Below are 18,921 nucleotides of genomic sequence, written 5' to 3'. Positions count from 1 at the left end.
CATACTGTCTTAAATGATCCGGTATAAAGAGGAGGCGTTCACGGTGGAGATTTTGCTCCATAATATTGGCATGCATCCTTTAACAATAGCGGTTGGCAAATTGCACTGTATCCTTAGCAAGAATCTTGTTGTTTGACTCATCAATGTGGATATCCACTTTTGATTTCTTAGAAGGCTGCCGATTTATGGGTGATTTTGGTGCTTGCCTTTTAAAAACCGTTCTCTTAGAAGATTTCTCCTTTCCTTTCGCGGTTGTCATACTGAAAATGAGGGAAGAAGAGAATTGTAAAGAAACGAGTAAGGATAATGAAGAATGCATTAATAAGATAAGTGTAGTGAAAAAGTAGGAAGAAATGCAAAAATAAAAGCAAAATTAAAGTAAGGGTTCATTGTAACTCTTTTACAAACACGTGGTGTGCATTGTATTATTCAACAAGCAAGTTGACAAAACCAACATATAACACCATGAAAGGAAAAAAAATTATATCTAATAAAGCAAGTAGCACCAATCAATCCAATGAATTCATAAAAGGAATAGTGATCCAACAACAATTTCAAACATACAATAAATTGAAAACAAAAGAACTAAAACTAAGCAAGAAGTAGGAAAATAAAGTGCAACAAAAAGAAAACTAAGTGATGAGATGTAACTAAATTAAAGAAAAATAGAGAAGGTAATAAGGGAGGAGTGAAACCTTGAAAGCAAGAAAGATTAGTGGTAAGTGAGAGTAAGAGAGAATGAATAGGGGTAAGAAAGAAGAATAATAAGAGAGAGAGAGAGATGGAGAGAGAGAGAGAGAGAGAGAAGGAAAAGAACGCCGAAGAACAGTGGCTGCCGGTCGAGGTCCACCGGAAAAAAAGTGAAGAATAGTGACAAGGGAAGAAGAAAGAACAAAGAAGGAAGGAGGAAAGAAAAGAAAGGAATTAAAAGAAAGGGGGAAATGGCGCAGAACTAGGTCTGCGTGTTGGAGTTTAAAAACACATAGTGATGCGTGAGCGTCATCCACGCGTATGCGTGGATTGTGAAAAATAAAAGTGACGTGCACGCGTCAGTCACGCGTACGCGTGGGGGTGTGTTGCGCGTTTCGCACAGTATCCGCATGGGCTCGGCACAACTCACTGTTCGAGCCATGCGGGGGGCACAATGTCAGCCTCACAAAAGCACCATTTTTAGGGACAGGGCAACGCGTACACGTCGGCCACGCGTACGCGTGGGCAGCATCACGCGCCTAGTACCTTGCCAGCACAAGCCTGGCACGACTTTCTGTCCAGATCGTGCTATCACATGGTCCCAGGACAAATTCAGTACAAATTGAAAATGGGCGTCGACGCGTACGCGTGGGTCACACGTACGCATGACTAGTGCCCGTGTCCTTTGCCCCCTTCCCGCACGGCCCCAGCACAACCTTCTGTTTGGCCGTGTGGACGCATCGTTCAAGCATCATTTTTGCATGATGCCTGTCCGCGATCTCGCGTGTGCGCGTCAGTCATGCGCACGCGTGGCAGGTCTCTCTTTTTTTTTTAAATTACTCAGAACAAAAGGAAAACATGTTGACTTGAAAATTAATAAAGACACTAATGAAACAAACATAAGCAAATAAATAAAATAGGACTATGAAAAGGAAGATCATACCATGGTGGGTTGCCTCCCACCTAACACTTTTCTTTAACGTCCTTGAGTTGGACGGTCCATAGGCTCAGTCCTCTTTCTTTGCTGGATCCTTCAAAAGGAAGATCTCCATCTCCTTGTTGTTCTTCACTTTCACACCATGATACAGCTTTAAACGGTGGCCATTGACTTTGAAAAAGGTAGGGCTTGAGGGGTGACTTTGGTGGAAAACTCTATATGGTTCCACCTTCTCTACCACGTAGTAGCCATCCCATCTTGATCTTAGTTTGGCCGGCATTAACCTCAACCTGGAGTTGTAGAGAAGGACTTGATCCCCAGATCTAAACTCTCTTCCCTTGATGTTCCTGTCATGTACCGCCTTTACCTTTTCTTTGTAGAGCCTTGAGTTTTCATACACTTCTAGCCGAAGACACTCCAATTCCTCCAATTGCAATTTTCTTTCAATTCTGACTCCTCCCAATCCTGAGTTGCATTCCTTCACAGCGCAGTAAGCTTTGTGTTCCACCTCTATCGGAAGGTGACAAGCCTTTCTGTAGACTAGGCGGAACGGACTCATGCCAATGGGTGTCTTGTAAGCTGTCCGATAAGCCCATAGTGCATCTCCAAGCCTAGGGCTCTAGTCCCTTCTGTGAGGCTTGACAATCTTCTCCAGTATGCACTTGATCTCTCTGTTAGACACCTTGGCTTGGCCATTTATTTGGGGATGGTAAACCATCGCCACCTTGTGAATGATGCCATGTTTCTTCAATAAACCTGTCAATCTTCTGTTATAAAAAGGAGAGCCTTGATCACTCACGATTGCTCGTGGTGATCCAAAGCGACAAATAATATTATTCCTAACAAAATAAACAACCACGTTAGCATCATCAGTACAGGTAGAAATTACTTCCACCCATTTAGAAACATAATTAATAGCTAACAGAATATATAAGAAACCATTGGAGTTTGGAAATGGACCCATGAAGTCAATACCCCAAACATAAAAAATTTTACAAAACAACATGAGTTGTTGGGGCATCTCATCCCTCTTGGATATGTTTCCAAACCTCTGGCATTGGTGGCAAGAGTCACAGAAAATATTAGCATCCATAAAAAGTGTGGGCCACTAAAATCCACAGTCTAAAATTTTCCTTGCAGTTCTTTAAGGGCCAAAGTGTCCACCACTCTCAGAAGAGTGGCATGCCTCTAAAATAGACTGGATTTCGGATTATGGAAGACACCTTCTAATTATTTGCTCAGCACCACATCTCCACAAATATGGGTAATCTCATATGTAATACTTGGACTCGCTCTTAAGCTTGTCCTTTTGATGCTTAGAAAAATTTGGAGGAAAGGTGCAACTAACCAAATAATTAGCTATAGGTGCATACCAAGGAACCACCTTAGATATTACTTGCAAGCTATCAAGTGGAAATGCATCATTGATAGGAGTGGAGTCACATTTAATATGTTCTAGGCGATTCAAGTGGTCCGTCACCAAATTTTGGGAACCACTCCTATCTTTGATCTCTAAATCAAACTCTTGCAATAACAATATCCAACGAATTAACCTTGGTTTAGACTCTTTCTTAGCTAACAAGTATTTCAAAGCTGCATGGTCTGAATATACTACCACTTTTGTTCCAAGTAGATAAGCCCGAAATTTATCCAAAGCAAAAACAATGGCTAACAGCTCCTTTTCAGTGGTAGTATAATTAGCCTGGGCACCATCTAAAGTTTTAGAAGCATAAGTAATGATGTAAGGATCCTTACCTTCGCGCTGAGCTAGCGCCGCTCCTACCGCATAGTTAGATGCGTTGCACATGATCTCGAACGGCCTACTCCAATTAAGCCCTCTCACAATAAGAGCTTGGGTCAAGGCAATCTTCAGCTTGTCAAATGCTTCCATGCAGTCTCCATTCAAGTCAAACTCTACGTCTTTCTGCAGCAGACGGGAAAGGGGTAGTGCAACCTTAATGAAGTCCTTGATAAAACGCCAGTAAAAACCTGCATGACCAAGAAAAGAACGGACTTCCCTCACAGAGGAGGGGTAAGGTAAACCAGAAATAACATCAACCTTTACAGGATCAACAGATATACTAGTATTAAAAATAACATGGCCTAGAACAATACCTTGCTTTACCATAAAATGACACTTTTCAAAATTAAGTACAAGGTTTTGAACTAGCACATCTTTCTAATACTTTAGCAAGATTATCCAAACAAAGGTCAAAGGAATCACCATAGACATTATAGTCATCCATAAAGACTTCCATACAATGCTCAAGAAGATCTGACAAGATACTCATCATGCACCTTTGAAACGTGGCCGGTGCATTATTACATAAATCAAAAGGCATTCTTTTATATGCATACGTTCCAAAGGGGCATGTAAAAGTTATTTTCTCCTGATCTTTTGGAGCAATATGGATCTGAAAATACCTAGTATAATCATCTAAAAAACAATAGTGTGATTTACCTGACAGGTGATCAAGCATTTGATCGATGAAAGGTAGTGGATAGTGATCCTTGCGAGTGGCCAAGTTCAAGTGCTTGTAGTCGATGCACACTCTCTAGGAATTCTGCACCCTTGTAGCCATGAGTTCCCCATTCTCATTCTTCACTATTGTGACTTCGGACTTCTTCGGATCCACTTGTACTAGCAACTAACCCACTCACTATCCGAGATTGGATAGATAATATCGGCTTCAAGCAGTCAGGTCACTTCCTTCTTCACAACTTCCAAAATAGTGGGGTTTAACCGCCTTTGAGGTTGACGGATAGGCTTGGCTCCCTCCTCTAGAAAAATGTGGTGCTCACAGACTTGAGGGATTATACCTACTATGTCCACCAAACTGCACCCAATAGCTTTCTTGTTTCTTCTCAGTACATTAAGCAAACACTCCTCTTGTTGGGAAGTAAGCTCCTTTGCAATAATCACCAGGTGCTTTTGATTGTCTTCAAGATAAGCATACTTGAGGTGAGGTGGAAGGGGCTTTAATTCCATGTTCAGCTCATGGCTTGGCACTTGATCAACTGAAACCACTAGAGGTGGCAAGGTGTCTTTAGTATACTTAGGGGGCTTCCTCACACTTGCACCTTGAACCATGTTCTTCTCATCAACTACCTCTTGGTGAACTTTGGCCACAATCTCATCAAAATATCACACTGGAAGATAGAGTGGTCTTCCGGTAGATGCTTCATAGCTTCATCAAGGTTGAAACTCACTGCTCTTCCATCTATCTCAAAGGAATATGTACCCGAGAAGGCATCCAATTTAAACTGAAAGGTCTTCAAGAATGGCCTTCCAAGCAAGATAGAGGATGGTCTTCCTGATTCATTAGGGGACATCTCTAGAATGTAGAAATCAATAGAAATGATCAGCCCCTTAATGCTCACCAAGACATCTTTCGCTATGCCAACCACTGGGATTATGCTTTTATCTGCCAACACAAAACGGGTTGCCGACCTTCTCAATGGTGGATACTTCAAAGCATCATATACAGATAATGGCATAATACTGACACAGGCAGCTAAGTCACACATGCAATCAACAAACTGTATCCTACCTATAGTGCAAGTGACCATACACGGACCGGGATCACCACATTTCTACGGTATAGCACCCATCAGGGCAGAGATCGAGCTACCCAAAGGAATAGTTTCTAAATCCTGGATCTTTTCCTTATTCATGCACAAATCCTTTAGAAACTTAGCATACTTAGGAACTTGACGAAAAACATCAAAAAGGGGAATAGTTACCTCAACCTTTTTGAAGATATCCACCATCTTGGGATCTAGCTCCACTTGCTTTTTAGTCCTCCTAGCAAGGTGTGAAAAAAAGAATGGGAATTGCTTCTTTTAAAACATTGTCTTCTTTTGATACTCCATGCCTTGGTTGAGCAACTTCTTCTTCAACCGCCTCTTGTTCCTCATCCTCGTCTTCAACATCTTCTACCTCAAGAGCTTCTTCATCTTGAATGTCTTCTCTTGAGCTTGGCTCCTCGGGACTCCTCTCTTGCAATGTAGTGCCGGACCTCAAAGTGATGGCATTGATTCAACCCTTGGGTTGGGTAAAGGTTGAGAGGGGAGTGCACTAGAGCTTGAAGGTTGAGTATTGGAGGTAGAGGGTGGTTCCATACGAGATATAAGAGCTTGTAGAGTGGAGGTAAAACTGGTGAGGCTAGAGGTAAGTGATGTTTGAAGCTCTTTTTGTCCTTGAAGAATAGAATGGAGTGTTTCATCTTAGTTGGAGGAAGAAGGAGGGTAGGTAATTTGTGGGACTTGTGGTTGGTTGAATTGAGGTGCTTGGGCGTGCCTTTGGTGGGGTGGTTGGGTTCTGTTGATACCGGTGATGCGTGGCAGAAGTTAGGCCAATTAAGAGATTTTTAATAAGAGAATAGCATTGCACGTATAGCTCTTAACCAGCTAAGGTCCGCCTCACCAATTTAAAAAGGGTTGTCACAAAAATTAGAATTAAAAATACTGGGAGTATGAATCCCAGGTCGTCTCCCAACGAGTTGCAGAAAAGAATGATATTTTATTAACTAGGAATTTTCCGAGAGTTTTGAGAGTTGAATAATGATGAGCAATTGAATAATTATAAATTAGAGCAATAAAAATAAACTAAGAATAATTATTGATATTCTAAATAAAAAGCCTTGACTGGGGGAATGATTAATTGGAAGTTCTATCCTTGTTGGAATCTTCTCAAGTGTAGTATAAAGAGGTGGTTGTTTTCACTTAGTTAACCCTTAGTAAATAAAGGAAAGTCAAGTGATTGAGCTAACTCTTACCCGCAATTCCTAGTCCTCTCCCTTGGGAAGGTCTAGCATTAGTAGGTACATAATTAGGCAACAACATCCAATTTAACTAAGCACTTGAGCATTCCAACTCAAGTGTCTCCTCTTAATCAACCCCCATGTCAAGTAGAAAATCTACTCCATTGACATGGATTTAATACTCATAAAAATATAAGAAGACATAATTAAATGAAATAAAATATAGATTTAAAATTAATTAAAAATAAAAATAACTCTATATCTATACCAATATATAATGGGGATACACAGGTTTGGTATCCAATTCTTTCTGCCTCTTTTGTCCCTGTTCTTTTTTATTAAAAAATGGGTTTACTTACAACAGAATTTAAAAACTGAATCACTCTTAATAAAAAAAACTGACACCACATACTCAGGATACATAAATAATTATTAATTTTATTTTTATCTATAATTTTTCATGATATTTTTTAAAAATTATTAAAATATAAATAATCAATATAAATAACTTATAAAGAAATAGAATATAAAATAACTGATATATTTTTAAGTGATCAATATATTCTTATAGTACAATAACTGATAGTATATAAAATATATTTATTTTATTAATAGTTATTTCAATGGGACAATAGTATTTAAAATATAAAAAAAAATTATTATTAACTAAAATCATTGGAATAATTAAATCTACAACATATGGTTTACATATTTTTTATGTCCAATATTTATTTTTTAAAAAAATTACATCTAAAAGTGTACTCATTAATCAAGTTTATACCAATACAATATATAATAGACTATACCAATGTATAATTGGAATAAGAAAATTTGGTATCCAATTTTTTTTACTATTTTACCCCTGTTTCTTTTTATAAACATTGGATTCAAAAAAATATAACAAACCGTTACTACGTCCTCCATGTTTATTATTTTTTTTATTAAGGAAAGAATTTACCCCCAAGAAAACTGAAAAAAAAAAATTTCTACTACTACGTAGTCACTTTAAAAACTAACTCACTGTTTCACCTTTAAATTATTCTTTCCCTTTCAATCTTGGTTTCGCAAAAGTTTTTCTTCTCTGCATGGTATTATTATCTTTCTGACAAATAGAGACGGAAACTTCACGAAATCAACAGCCACGTCAACGTCAACCCACTTGGACATATTATGTTAGGCGAAGAAGACAGAACATGGCCGAAGAACAAAGACAACAATACTAGCTAGAAGACGTGCAAGTTATCGAGAGATGATTCGACAAGGAAAACAAATTGTCATACCAACTGATACAACTCCAATTCTAAACACTGGTGGAGGTACCAATTAACTACAAATATAGGAGTAGCCAGATTGACTACAATTAGACAAATGGCCAGAACTACCACCTATGAACAATTTGTTACAGGTAACACGATAACTAAATTTAAATTTTTTTGTTATGAATTGAATTAGTTCTTAATAATTATATTTTACTTCTTAAAAATACAGGAATGGAAGCACATGACACTAGGACTGCCACAGGTAACAGAAATCAAAATAACATACACAAAATTAATCAAATTAATATTACTATACATAATTTAGTTTCCAAAATATATATCACGAAATTATACATACATTACCGTGTCTTTTTTAATCAAACAACACACCAATCATATATGAAGTTATAAAGTTAACATTAAAAATTTGGTATTCAACTTTTTCAGACATCATTCATCTTTAGAAATAATTTTAAAAAAAATTAATGATCAACATATTTTTTTAATATATTTCATTTTCATCTTACAATATAATATATAACGTAATATATAATATTTACATATTTATATTTATATTAAAAAAATAAAAAATAATGTCATGTAAGACTAACGACAAAAAGTACTCTTATATTAAAGTTTATGATAATAATTTTATAATAAAAAATAAAATTTATATATTAAAGTAATGAATCAATATAACATTAAATTTTTTAACAACACTTTAATTTATTTTTTTTTAATTTTTTATGTTCTCATATTTTAGAGCTTTGGTAATGATATATATATTTCTAAAAAATTAAAAATAAAATTAGGATATTACTTACATACAAATATAACGGTTAAAAAAATTACAAAAGCTATCTATACCAATATATAATAGAAATACACATGTTTAGTATCCCATTCTTTTTTTCTCTCTTTTGTCCCTGTTTTTTTTTTATTAAAAAATAGGTTTACCACGACAGAATTTAAAAACTGAATCACTTCTAATAAAGAAAACTGACAGTACGTACTCAGGATACATGATAATATTTTAAAATTAAATTTATTAATTATATTTTTTTCTTTAATTTTTCATAATATTTTTTTAAAATTATTAAAAAATCTATACCAATATATAATAGGATACGGAAGTTTGGTATCCAATTCTTTCTTCCAATTTTAGCCCTGTTTTCTTTTTATTAAAAACTGGCTTTATCCTACGACAGAACTTAAAAACTGATTTCAATAAAAAAAACTGCTACTACATACTCAATTCTTTTTATTTTATTTTATTTTTTCAAAAATTGGCTTTACCCCACGATAGATTTAAAAGTGATTCACTTTCAACCCAGAGTTTAAAGCTGATTCACTTTCAATAAAAAAAACTATTAATACGTACTCAATTTAAATACTGATTCACTCTCAATAAAAAAAACTTCTGGGCCTTCAATCGTACTTTATTCAAGAGAGTTAAATATTTGTTTCACTTTCAATTGTGCTGTTGCAATCGTTTTTTCTTCTTTGCGTCTTGCTACCTTATGTTCTGACAAATATAATTGGAAAATTCAATGAATCAGCAATCACATTATATCAACTAATATAATTCATATTCCAAATCTAATTGCCAAATATAGGATTAACTACAATTAGACAAATGGTCAGAGCCACCCATCATCATCGTCATCATTTTGTTTCAGGTAACATAAAACTTAACATGTATTTAGATAATTTAATTTGCTATAGACTATAAATTCAATTTTTGCTTAATATATGTATTCTACTCTTTGAGAAATCTAGAATTGAAAGCGCATGATAATGGAGTTGGTCCAAATAACAGACGTCATATAGTAACATAATTGGTTAGTACTCTATAACAAATTTAATTAAATTAATATACACTATTTATATATTTCTGATGCTTATTATTTAACTTAAAAAAAATTACATATAACAGAGCACTCCTTAATAAAAAAATACAAAAAATTACTAGAATTTGGTGTCCAATTTTTTTAGACTTCGTATATCCTTACATAATCTATTTCATAAAATAAATTTAGTTGACAAAATAATAATTTTTTTAATATTCCATCTTTATCATATAATATATAAATAATTAAAAAACTAAAATAAACAATGTATTCATAAAACTATTAATAACAAATAGAATAAAGAGTAAAAATATTAACATATCGCTTATTTTTTGCCATGTGTATTTTTAAATCTGAGTGATTAAATATATTTTACAAAGTAATAACTATGAAATAAAAATAAATTTATTGCTCTAAATTATAAAAAGAAGTATTGAGTACTCTTTAACTAAAACTTTTATTATAAATTTATTACAAAAAAATATATTTATGTTTCAAATTAATGTAGATGCTTGGGATAAAATATTAAAAATAAAAAATATGCATTTGCATTCTTATATTAAAAAATAAATGAAGTCATTTTATATACAAAAATACTACGTTATAAGATAATTACAAAAAGTTGTCAAACATAATAATTTTATTATCAAAATAGTATTTATATATATTGTGTTAAATTAATGTAACATAATGATTTTTAATATACTTTAATTTAATTTTTTTAGTTTTCATTTTAATTTATATTTTCATATTTTAAAATTTTGGTAATAATATATATTTTTTATAATTTTAAAATAAAATCAAGAAAAATCTGACTTAAATACAAACATAATGGTAGAAGAAGAATACAAGAATATTGATATTTCATCTCATGTATTTAAATACATGACATAAATAAAAATTAATCCTTCTTACTATAAAATTATTGTCCATTCAAAAATTTAATAAATGCCAAAATTTGATCACGGTAAAATGGGTCATAATTTTATAAAAAATATAAATACTATATTAAATATTACAAACAGTGATTGGATAAATAATTTTCAAATTCTAAAATTAAAAACATAGATAATATTTTACATATTTATATGAGTTACTGAATCAATTTTTATGGAATAACTATCTTAAATATCAATTATAAAAAAATGCTACTATATCAGCCAATGATAATAATCATGAGACACGTAACATTATTTATTATTAAAAAATATATTAATTTAATAATATTAAATACGTAATAAATTCCTAATGTGAAATGTTAACATATAAATATAAAAAATAAAGATAAATTAGAATATAACAAATAAACTATTTTTTAAAAAATATTTCTGCAATCTTAACGGACAAAATATTCATCATATTGTTAATTTATCGTAATAAATTAAAAAATAAATTAAAAAATGTCACAAATTAATGGACAATATTCAAACTTTGAAAAAAATCAATAGAAAAAAATATAATAAAAGCATATTATTTTTAAAATATTCTCTATTTCAAAATAAAATCAAACAAATTTAAAATAATTAAAAACACCTTTATACGCTACATAAAAGTTAACTTTAATCATGATAACTAATTTTACTCTTATGAATTCAAATTATGCTTATTATCTGTATTTCTCTTTAAAAATATAGATCTGGAATCACATTATAATGAAGTTGTTCAAGTAAAAAATGTGGTGATGTCATAACTGGTTAGTACCCTATATATTTAAAATATGTAATAACGTCGTTTTAAGTCATTTTGCCTATACATTAAATCTTAATATAGAAGATTAATAAAATTAATTAACTTAATTTACGCGATTTGATTTGATTTCTGAGAACTAATTTTTAATTCTTTTAAGATAATCTACAACATATTAAGTTTGTATTTTTTTTTGTATAAGTGTAGGTCTGAGACATACACCACTGCTACTAATTCAATGCCTCAATCAATCTCTTATAATGAACCAGTTACAAACAATACTAAAAGCCATGCAAATATGAATAGTTAGTACTCACTTACTCTACTTATATTTTTAATATTTTATCTTCATCGCATAATATTCATTTAAAATATTTTTTGTATTGAATAAATTAAGAAGTTTGATATTGTACACTACTATATAAAATGTCTAATGTCAAACAAAATTATGAATTCTATAATAAAAAAATAAAACAAATAGTTAACAAATACTATAAATTTTAAATAGGCAATACATTCATAAGACTAATAATAACAATAACTTTGTAATAAAATTTTGGTAACAACATATATCTTTTAAAATTAAATAGTAAAATTAGAAAAGATCTACCCTAAACATAAAAACAACAACTATTAAAAAATAGTACAAAAATATGTCTTATTTTATCTCATGTATTTATTAATGTATTGTACAAATTATATGGATTCTTTTTATTATAGAATCTTTATCGAATTAAAAATTTAATAGATAGTAAAATTTGGTCATGGAAAAATGTGTTCTAATTTTTTTAAAAATATCAAAATACTATATTAAATATTACAAGTCAATAGGTAACTAAATTAAAAATTCTCAAATTAAAAACATAGATAACATTGTATATATTTTTATGAGTTATCGGACAAATTTTTATTGAATAACTAATTTAAGTACAAACTAAAAAAATGCTATTACAAATATTATTTAATGGCAATAACCGTAATACACATAACATCATTTAGTGATGAAAAATAAATCTTAATTAAATTACAGTAACTAGATAATAAGCCCTTGATGATAAAAAAACTTATCAAATTAAAATTTAATAATATATAGAATATAACATAAACAAAAAAAAAACAAAATAAAGTACAATGAATAAACTATTTTTAAAAATATTTTCGCAATTTTAGCGGACAAAATCCTCATCATATCGTTATTTTGTCATAATAAATTTAAAAAATTAAATTAAAAATATTATAAATTAATAAATGACATTCAAAACTTTTAAAGAAATACAATAGAAGCATTATTATTCTGAAAATACTTTTTGTATATTTTAGAATAGTTGAGAGTAAAAATTTACTCTATTGAATATTTCACCTCATATATTACCTAGAACTTTAAACTATGACCATTTTATATTACCTCTTTATTGTGTGATTTTATAATTTAACATTTTAAAGTGTTTTATAGTAATTTTAATTTCAACAAAATATGATATAAATAAGATCACGTCAATATTAAAATAAAAAAATACTTATCTAATAAATTTGAAAAGTAAATAATATATTAACAAAAAAATAAAATTAATTTTTTAAAAACAATAGAAAAGCAGCTGAACAGGCACGTTAGTGCCTGTTGAGCCGCTAGTATTAATAAATTCAAAATGCAACACATTTATCTGAATAGGGTCAATGAGCAACTAATTAAGAGTAAGGGAATAAGGAAACAAACTAAAGTGACGACTTCAACGGAGGCAATGACTCTTCAACATCCAAAATCCAAGCAAAAGCATAAACTATGAATGTAAAAGCAATTCTAGATTCAGATCTAAAACTAAAAGTAATCTTAATATCAATGTATGTGACTATATCTCAATATGTGTGGATGCGTTTTGAGTCTCTGCATGTTCCCTAGCTTTAATCTGTGTTTCTGGGCCAAAAACTGGGTTAAAACGCGGCTCGAAATTGTCTCCAGTGTATTCTATAATTTCTGCAGATCGTGCAGGTCACATGTACGCGTCGTTCACGCGTTCGCGTCATTCGTGCAGACTCCAATTAATGCGTTCGCGTTAGGCACGCGTTCGCGTTGATGCGATTTCTTCATTTCGCGCGCTCGCGTGAGCCATGCGCTCGCGTCAGTGTTCGCTGGTCATCTCCTTAGTTTCTTGTGTTCCTTCCATTTTTGCAAGCTTCCTCTCCATTCTCTAAGCCATTCCTACCCTATGAAGCTTGAAACACTTAACACATGGATCACGGCATCGAATGGTATAAAGGAGAATTAAAATATATAATTAAAAGATCTCTAGGAAGCAAGTTTTCAATCATGGAAAATTTTGGGAAGGTATTGTAATATCATGCTAATCATATGAATAAGTGGGTAAAGACTTGATAAAACCACTCAATTAAAGACAATATAAATCATAAAATAATGGTTTATCAACCGGTTTTGTTGGTAGTTATTATTCCACCTTTGATTTCTACCATTGTCTTTGCCTCCTTGGCTGTAGTTGTCTCTCCATCCTTTGTTGGGATTGTCTTGCCAACCTTGATTAGATTGTAGTTACCGCCTAGTTGATAGTACCCTTGATTCGGATGGTTGTAATAAGAATTGGTAGCCGCCAAGGTGTTGTCCTCTTGGAGTTGCGGATATTCATCAGTGTAGTGCGAGTAGCAAGCGCAAATTCCACATACTCTCTAAGGGACTAACTGTTGATAGTGTTGTTGTGGAGGAGGTGAAGGTTGTTGCTGATTGAGTTGGTGTTGCTTGAGTATATTGGTCATCTCTCTCAAAGTCTTGGTGAGAGCGGCAGTCTCACTACTCGAAGAAACTTCCTCAATGGCCTTTAGGATGATTATTCCTTTGCATTGTATGTTAGGTACACTCACCTAGATCGGTAATCAGTTGTCACGCTTCTGTCGCCGTCTTGTACTTTGTCAAAGAGCCATTACTCGCAGAATCCAAAAGGATCTTGTCTCAAGGCTTCATGCCTTGGCAAAAGTAGCTAATTAACACCAAATAGTCAATCATGTGATGAGGGCATGAGTCAAGGAGATTCTTAAAGCCTTCCCAATACTTTGCCTTTCTCTCAAGAGAAAATGGGAAGGCATATAACCAAACAGAAGCCTCATTCGTACCATGCCACCTAGTAGTTGAACAAGCTATTTGAAAGTAAGTCTCTAAGGTGCTTGATGGGCTCTTGAGTGGGGAAACCATGGAATTTAGGCAGAAGATTAATCCATGCGTCTTCAGTTTAAAATCAGTAGTTAAATTCGGATGACGCGCTTGATATGGTTGAAGAGTAAAATCCGGGGCTCCTGCTTCCTTGAGAGTAATCCTTCTAGGAGCTACCATAGTATCTGCACCTAAATCAACAGAAGAGGCGTCAATGGACTGAGTAGGAGAGGAGTTAATTTCTTCTTCAAATGACGCTTTAGACTCAACCTCGGGTAAAGTTGGTGAATTGGGCGAAACCCCTTCACCACCTTCGGAGGCTAACCGACGCTTAGCTCAGCTAATATGTGAAATGGTTTTCTCAATTTCAGGATCAAATGCGGCTAGGATCGGATCCGGTAATGAACGTGTCATTCAATAAAAAAAACATACTAAGAAAAATAAATAATAAATTTTCTAATAAATGAAGAACACAAAAATAAAAGAAAAAATGCAATTATGTAAATATAAATATATTTACACCAACCAACAATTTAGCATACATATGTAACTCCCGGGCAACGGCACCAAAAATTGATGGGTGGAAAAATGTGTAACACCCTACCACACAGAGTCATATACTTAAGTCATAAAGCTGAGGTGGCAAGGTATTACGACCTCTAACAGTAATAATATATATATATAATGGTATTGAAAAGGAGTAATATATGAGGAGCTTTGAAAAACAGGTAAAACAAAATCATAAAATAAAAAGCGCAATGCTTAGAAAACAAGGTACTTGCGTGCTAAGAAATCTAAAGTTTAGAAGTATAGAATAAACAGAAAGCGAGAATAGAGAACCAAGGATACAAAATAACGAGCTCCTAACTCAGCCTGCGAAGCCAAGGCTGGCTGGAGAATATTTATATACATATATACATATTCCAAAAATCCAAAATACATAAATGAAAACGGTAACTCTCCTTAAACCTCTAAGAGGAACAAATAAACAAGTTATTCGGAGAGAAAGTTAAGTACACATATTCATAAACTAAATAGCAGAAGAAACCCAGAAATCACTTCGCCTCAAAAGTCCAGATGCCTACCGAGGAGGCTTCCGACCTGCATTTGAAAAATAACAACACAGTATGGGGTGAGAACCGGAGGTTCTCAGTATGGTAAAGGTACCACGCACATAGTATATAAGGTCCTGGGAATGCCAGAGGAAATCCTAGTATGCCAACTCTCAAATTATAAAGCTTAAATTACTAAATAGAAGTCATAAAAAAAGTGTTCTTCTAGGGAATTCTAAACCTAACTTAAACTTTAACCTTAACTCTAAACCTTCCCACCTTTCCTTCGTACCTCCATCTCCGATGATTTGCATAGACAAAACAAACAAACAAGCCAAGCACAGGTAGAAAACAAGTAGTTTAAGTAACAATTACAACGATTAGCAGAGTATAATCAATTAGGCATTTTGATAAACCCCGATTTCGTGGTTTATCTTATGCTTATTTTAGGGGATTTATTCACATTTTCCCACATTTATTCAATGAAATAGCATGGTTTTGTAATTCTCCCTTAATTTATGCTTAAATGTAAAAACATGCTTTTTAGGCCCTTAAATTGGTGATGTTAATTCACCTTAATTCTATTCGAAGCCTTGATGTGTTTGTTGAGTGATTTCAGGTTCATGAGGCAAATATTGGATGGAAGGAATGAGGAAAGAAGCATACAAAGTGGAGAATGCATGAGGAAAGCAAGAATTGGGATTGCATCCATGGGCGCGCAAGTGTACAAGGCACGCGCGCGCAAAATTGATTTCGCATAGAGACACGCACGCGTACATGACGCGTCCGCGCGGATGAAGAAATAGCCAATCGACGCGCACACGCACATGGAGCGTACACGCCGATACTTGCACATGACTCACTTAAACGCAAAACGCTGGGGACGATTTCTGAGCTGCCCAGGCCCAATTCCAATTTGTTTCTGAGTGTATTTCATGCAAAATTGAAGCCTAAGCAAAGGGGGGAGCAATTGTTTGTAGGATTAGCATCATGTAGTTTAGTTTCTAGAGAGAGAAGCTCCCTCTTCTCTCGAGAATTAGGGTTCTTAGGATATTTTCATCTTAGATCTAGGTCCAACTTCATGTTTTTATCTTATTTCCTTTATGATTTCTTGTTCCCACTACTTGATTCTCTTAGTCTTCATGTTAATTTCTCTTTTGTTCTTTTTTTATGGTGATGAACTCATGTTGGATTTGATTTACATTTAATGCAATTTAATGTTTCATGTTCTTTTATTGATGAATTGAGTTGTGAATTTACTTTTCTTGCAATTGGTAGTTGGTAGATTTATTATTCTTGCATATTTACCATGCTTTCCTTTATTACCCACCAAGTGTTTGACAAAATGCTTGGTTGGGCTTTAGATTAGACTTTGAGCATTCTTGGCTTGGGAAGAGTAATTGGGCAATCTTGAGTCATGAAAACCCAATTTAGAATGGTCATCTAGAATTGTTAGTTAATATCATTTCCATTGAATCTAATCTCTTGTTAATTTAATTAGTGAGTTGATTGGGACATTTGGATTGAGATTAGCTAGTCTTGTTTGACTTTCTCTCATGGAAGATAACTTACACCTTCTTCCAATGTTGGAGATAACGAAATAAGATAAATTCTTGTTAATTATTATTACTAGTGACTAGGATGGAAAGCCTATGATGAATGTCTATCCTACTGGCTGTGAGCTCATGTGTCGGTTACTTTGCCAGAACCCGACACATTTGGTAGCTAACCCAGACATTGGTCTCTAGGTTGTACATCTCCAGGAGGATCATAAACGATGCAGAGTGCCTTTCCACCTTCTCCTGGAGGTTTTACGAAGGAGAGTACCTTTCAACATCGAAGCAGTGTGCCTTTCCACCTTGCAACCAAAGAAGAATATGGGAGAAACAATACGAAGGAGAGTGCCTTTCCACCTTCCCCACATCCACATCACGACAAGAGAGGGAACTTTCGCCCTAAACTTTCCATCCAAACACATTTTCAAATTAATACGCAAGCGGGATCACATCCAGACCTTGCCATCTCGACCATTTCGGCCACATACACATCTCGACTATTCCAGCCACATACAGTCATCCCAAATCTCATCATTTATCATCATCATTTCCTTACATTCATTATTTATAGTCATAGCTTAACCTGATTTCATATCATTATAATTTGTACCTAATTCTTCATTTAAGATTATTACTTCACTCTAAAGTTATCACCCTTTTCCTAGCTTCAACTAATTACTAATCTTACTAGTAAGATCTTGGGGTAAAAGGACAAAAAATAGAGGTTTAGAGGTCCAAAACCATGTTTAAATCATAAAAATACAAGTGCTCGAAAAATAGAGTGTGTGCGGACGCACACAGGTGTGCGTGCGCACAAGTATGAAAAGCAGAGCGTGTGTGTGTGTGTGCGCACTGATGAATCCATATTTAATGATGATTTTTGGTTTAAAATTGAATGGATTTCATCAAATAAACTTGCACTTATTCCACTAAACAGCATGCATTTGAACTTTCCTCCTAATTTGTTCTTGATTATGAAAACATGCTCTGTTGTGCCTAATTTGATTAATTTTACTCCATTTACCTTCCATTAGATGCCTTGATGTTATTTGTGAGTGATTTCAGAGGTATAAGGCAGGAATGGCTGGGAGAAAATGGAAGAAGAGCATTCAAAGTGGAGGAAGCATGAAGAATCAAAAGAGAAGAGCTCAGCCTAGTGTGCGTACGCACAGACCTACGTGCGTATGCACAACCACCAGATTAGAGCCACGCGTGCGCGTGAGCCGCATCGGGCGCATCGCGCGTCCATTCAAGCATCGCCTAGTGTGTGTGCGCACAACCTCCTGTGTGTACGCACGGGTAGAGATTTTTGGCAGAGTGTGCGGACACACACGTCTGTGCGTCCGCACTGGTGGACGCACATGCCTTCATTAAAATCTCACATGACTCACGATTTTGGTGGTTTGGAGGCCCATTTCTGAAGCCATTTAGCTCATAAGGAAGGAAAAATGAAGAGAATACCGTAGCATAATGATAAACCCATATTTCATGAGTTCTTTTGTGCTTAATTAGAGTGATTTATTCAACTCTTCACCTACTTATTCACATTAATTGCATGGTTTTACTTTCCCTTCCTTATTATGTGATGTTGTGAAAAACATGTTTCCTAAGCTTTAAAAATTAATTATTTTAATTACCTTTATTTCCATTCGATGCCGTAATTAGTGTGTTGAGTAGTTTCAGATTTTCTAAGGCAGAATGACTTAAAGGATGAAAAAGGAAACATACTAAAATGGAAGGAGAAAACAAAACGGAGCTTTAAAGAAACTGGTATCCACGCGATCGCATGGATGACGTGATCGCGTGCCAAGCACAAATCAGCAGCGACGCGGCCGCAAGACTGACGCGACCGCACGCCTTAAGCAGAACGCATATGACGCGGTCGCATGACTGACGCGACTGCGTGGCAAGGAAAAGCTCCGAATGACGCGACCGCGTGACCCACGCGGATGCGTGACAGAGGCCACGCACCAG

At 34.0% G+C, this 18,921-nt stretch overlaps 1 protein-coding gene across 1 annotated transcript; it reads right to left on the bottom strand.

Annotated features, from left to right (window-relative positions):
* Positions 1-1,697: 1,697 nt before the first annotated feature.
* Positions 1,698-2,186, bottom strand: LOC107633221 (uncharacterized). The gene has a single exon (XM_016336862.1). It carries the CDS (start codon positions 2,184-2,186, stop codon positions 1,698-1,700), a length of 489 nt encoding a protein of 162 aa, XP_016192348.1.
* Positions 2,187-18,921: the final 16,735 nt, after the last annotated feature.

Source organism: Arachis ipaensis, chromosome B3 (assembly GCF_059453495.1).
Source record: "Arachis ipaensis isolate K30076 ecotype BB chromosome B3, ASM5945349v1, whole genome shotgun sequence".
NCBI lineage: Eukaryota > Viridiplantae > Streptophyta > Magnoliopsida > Fabales > Fabaceae > Arachis > Arachis ipaensis.
This window is presented reverse-complemented; position numbering and strand designations above follow the sequence as displayed.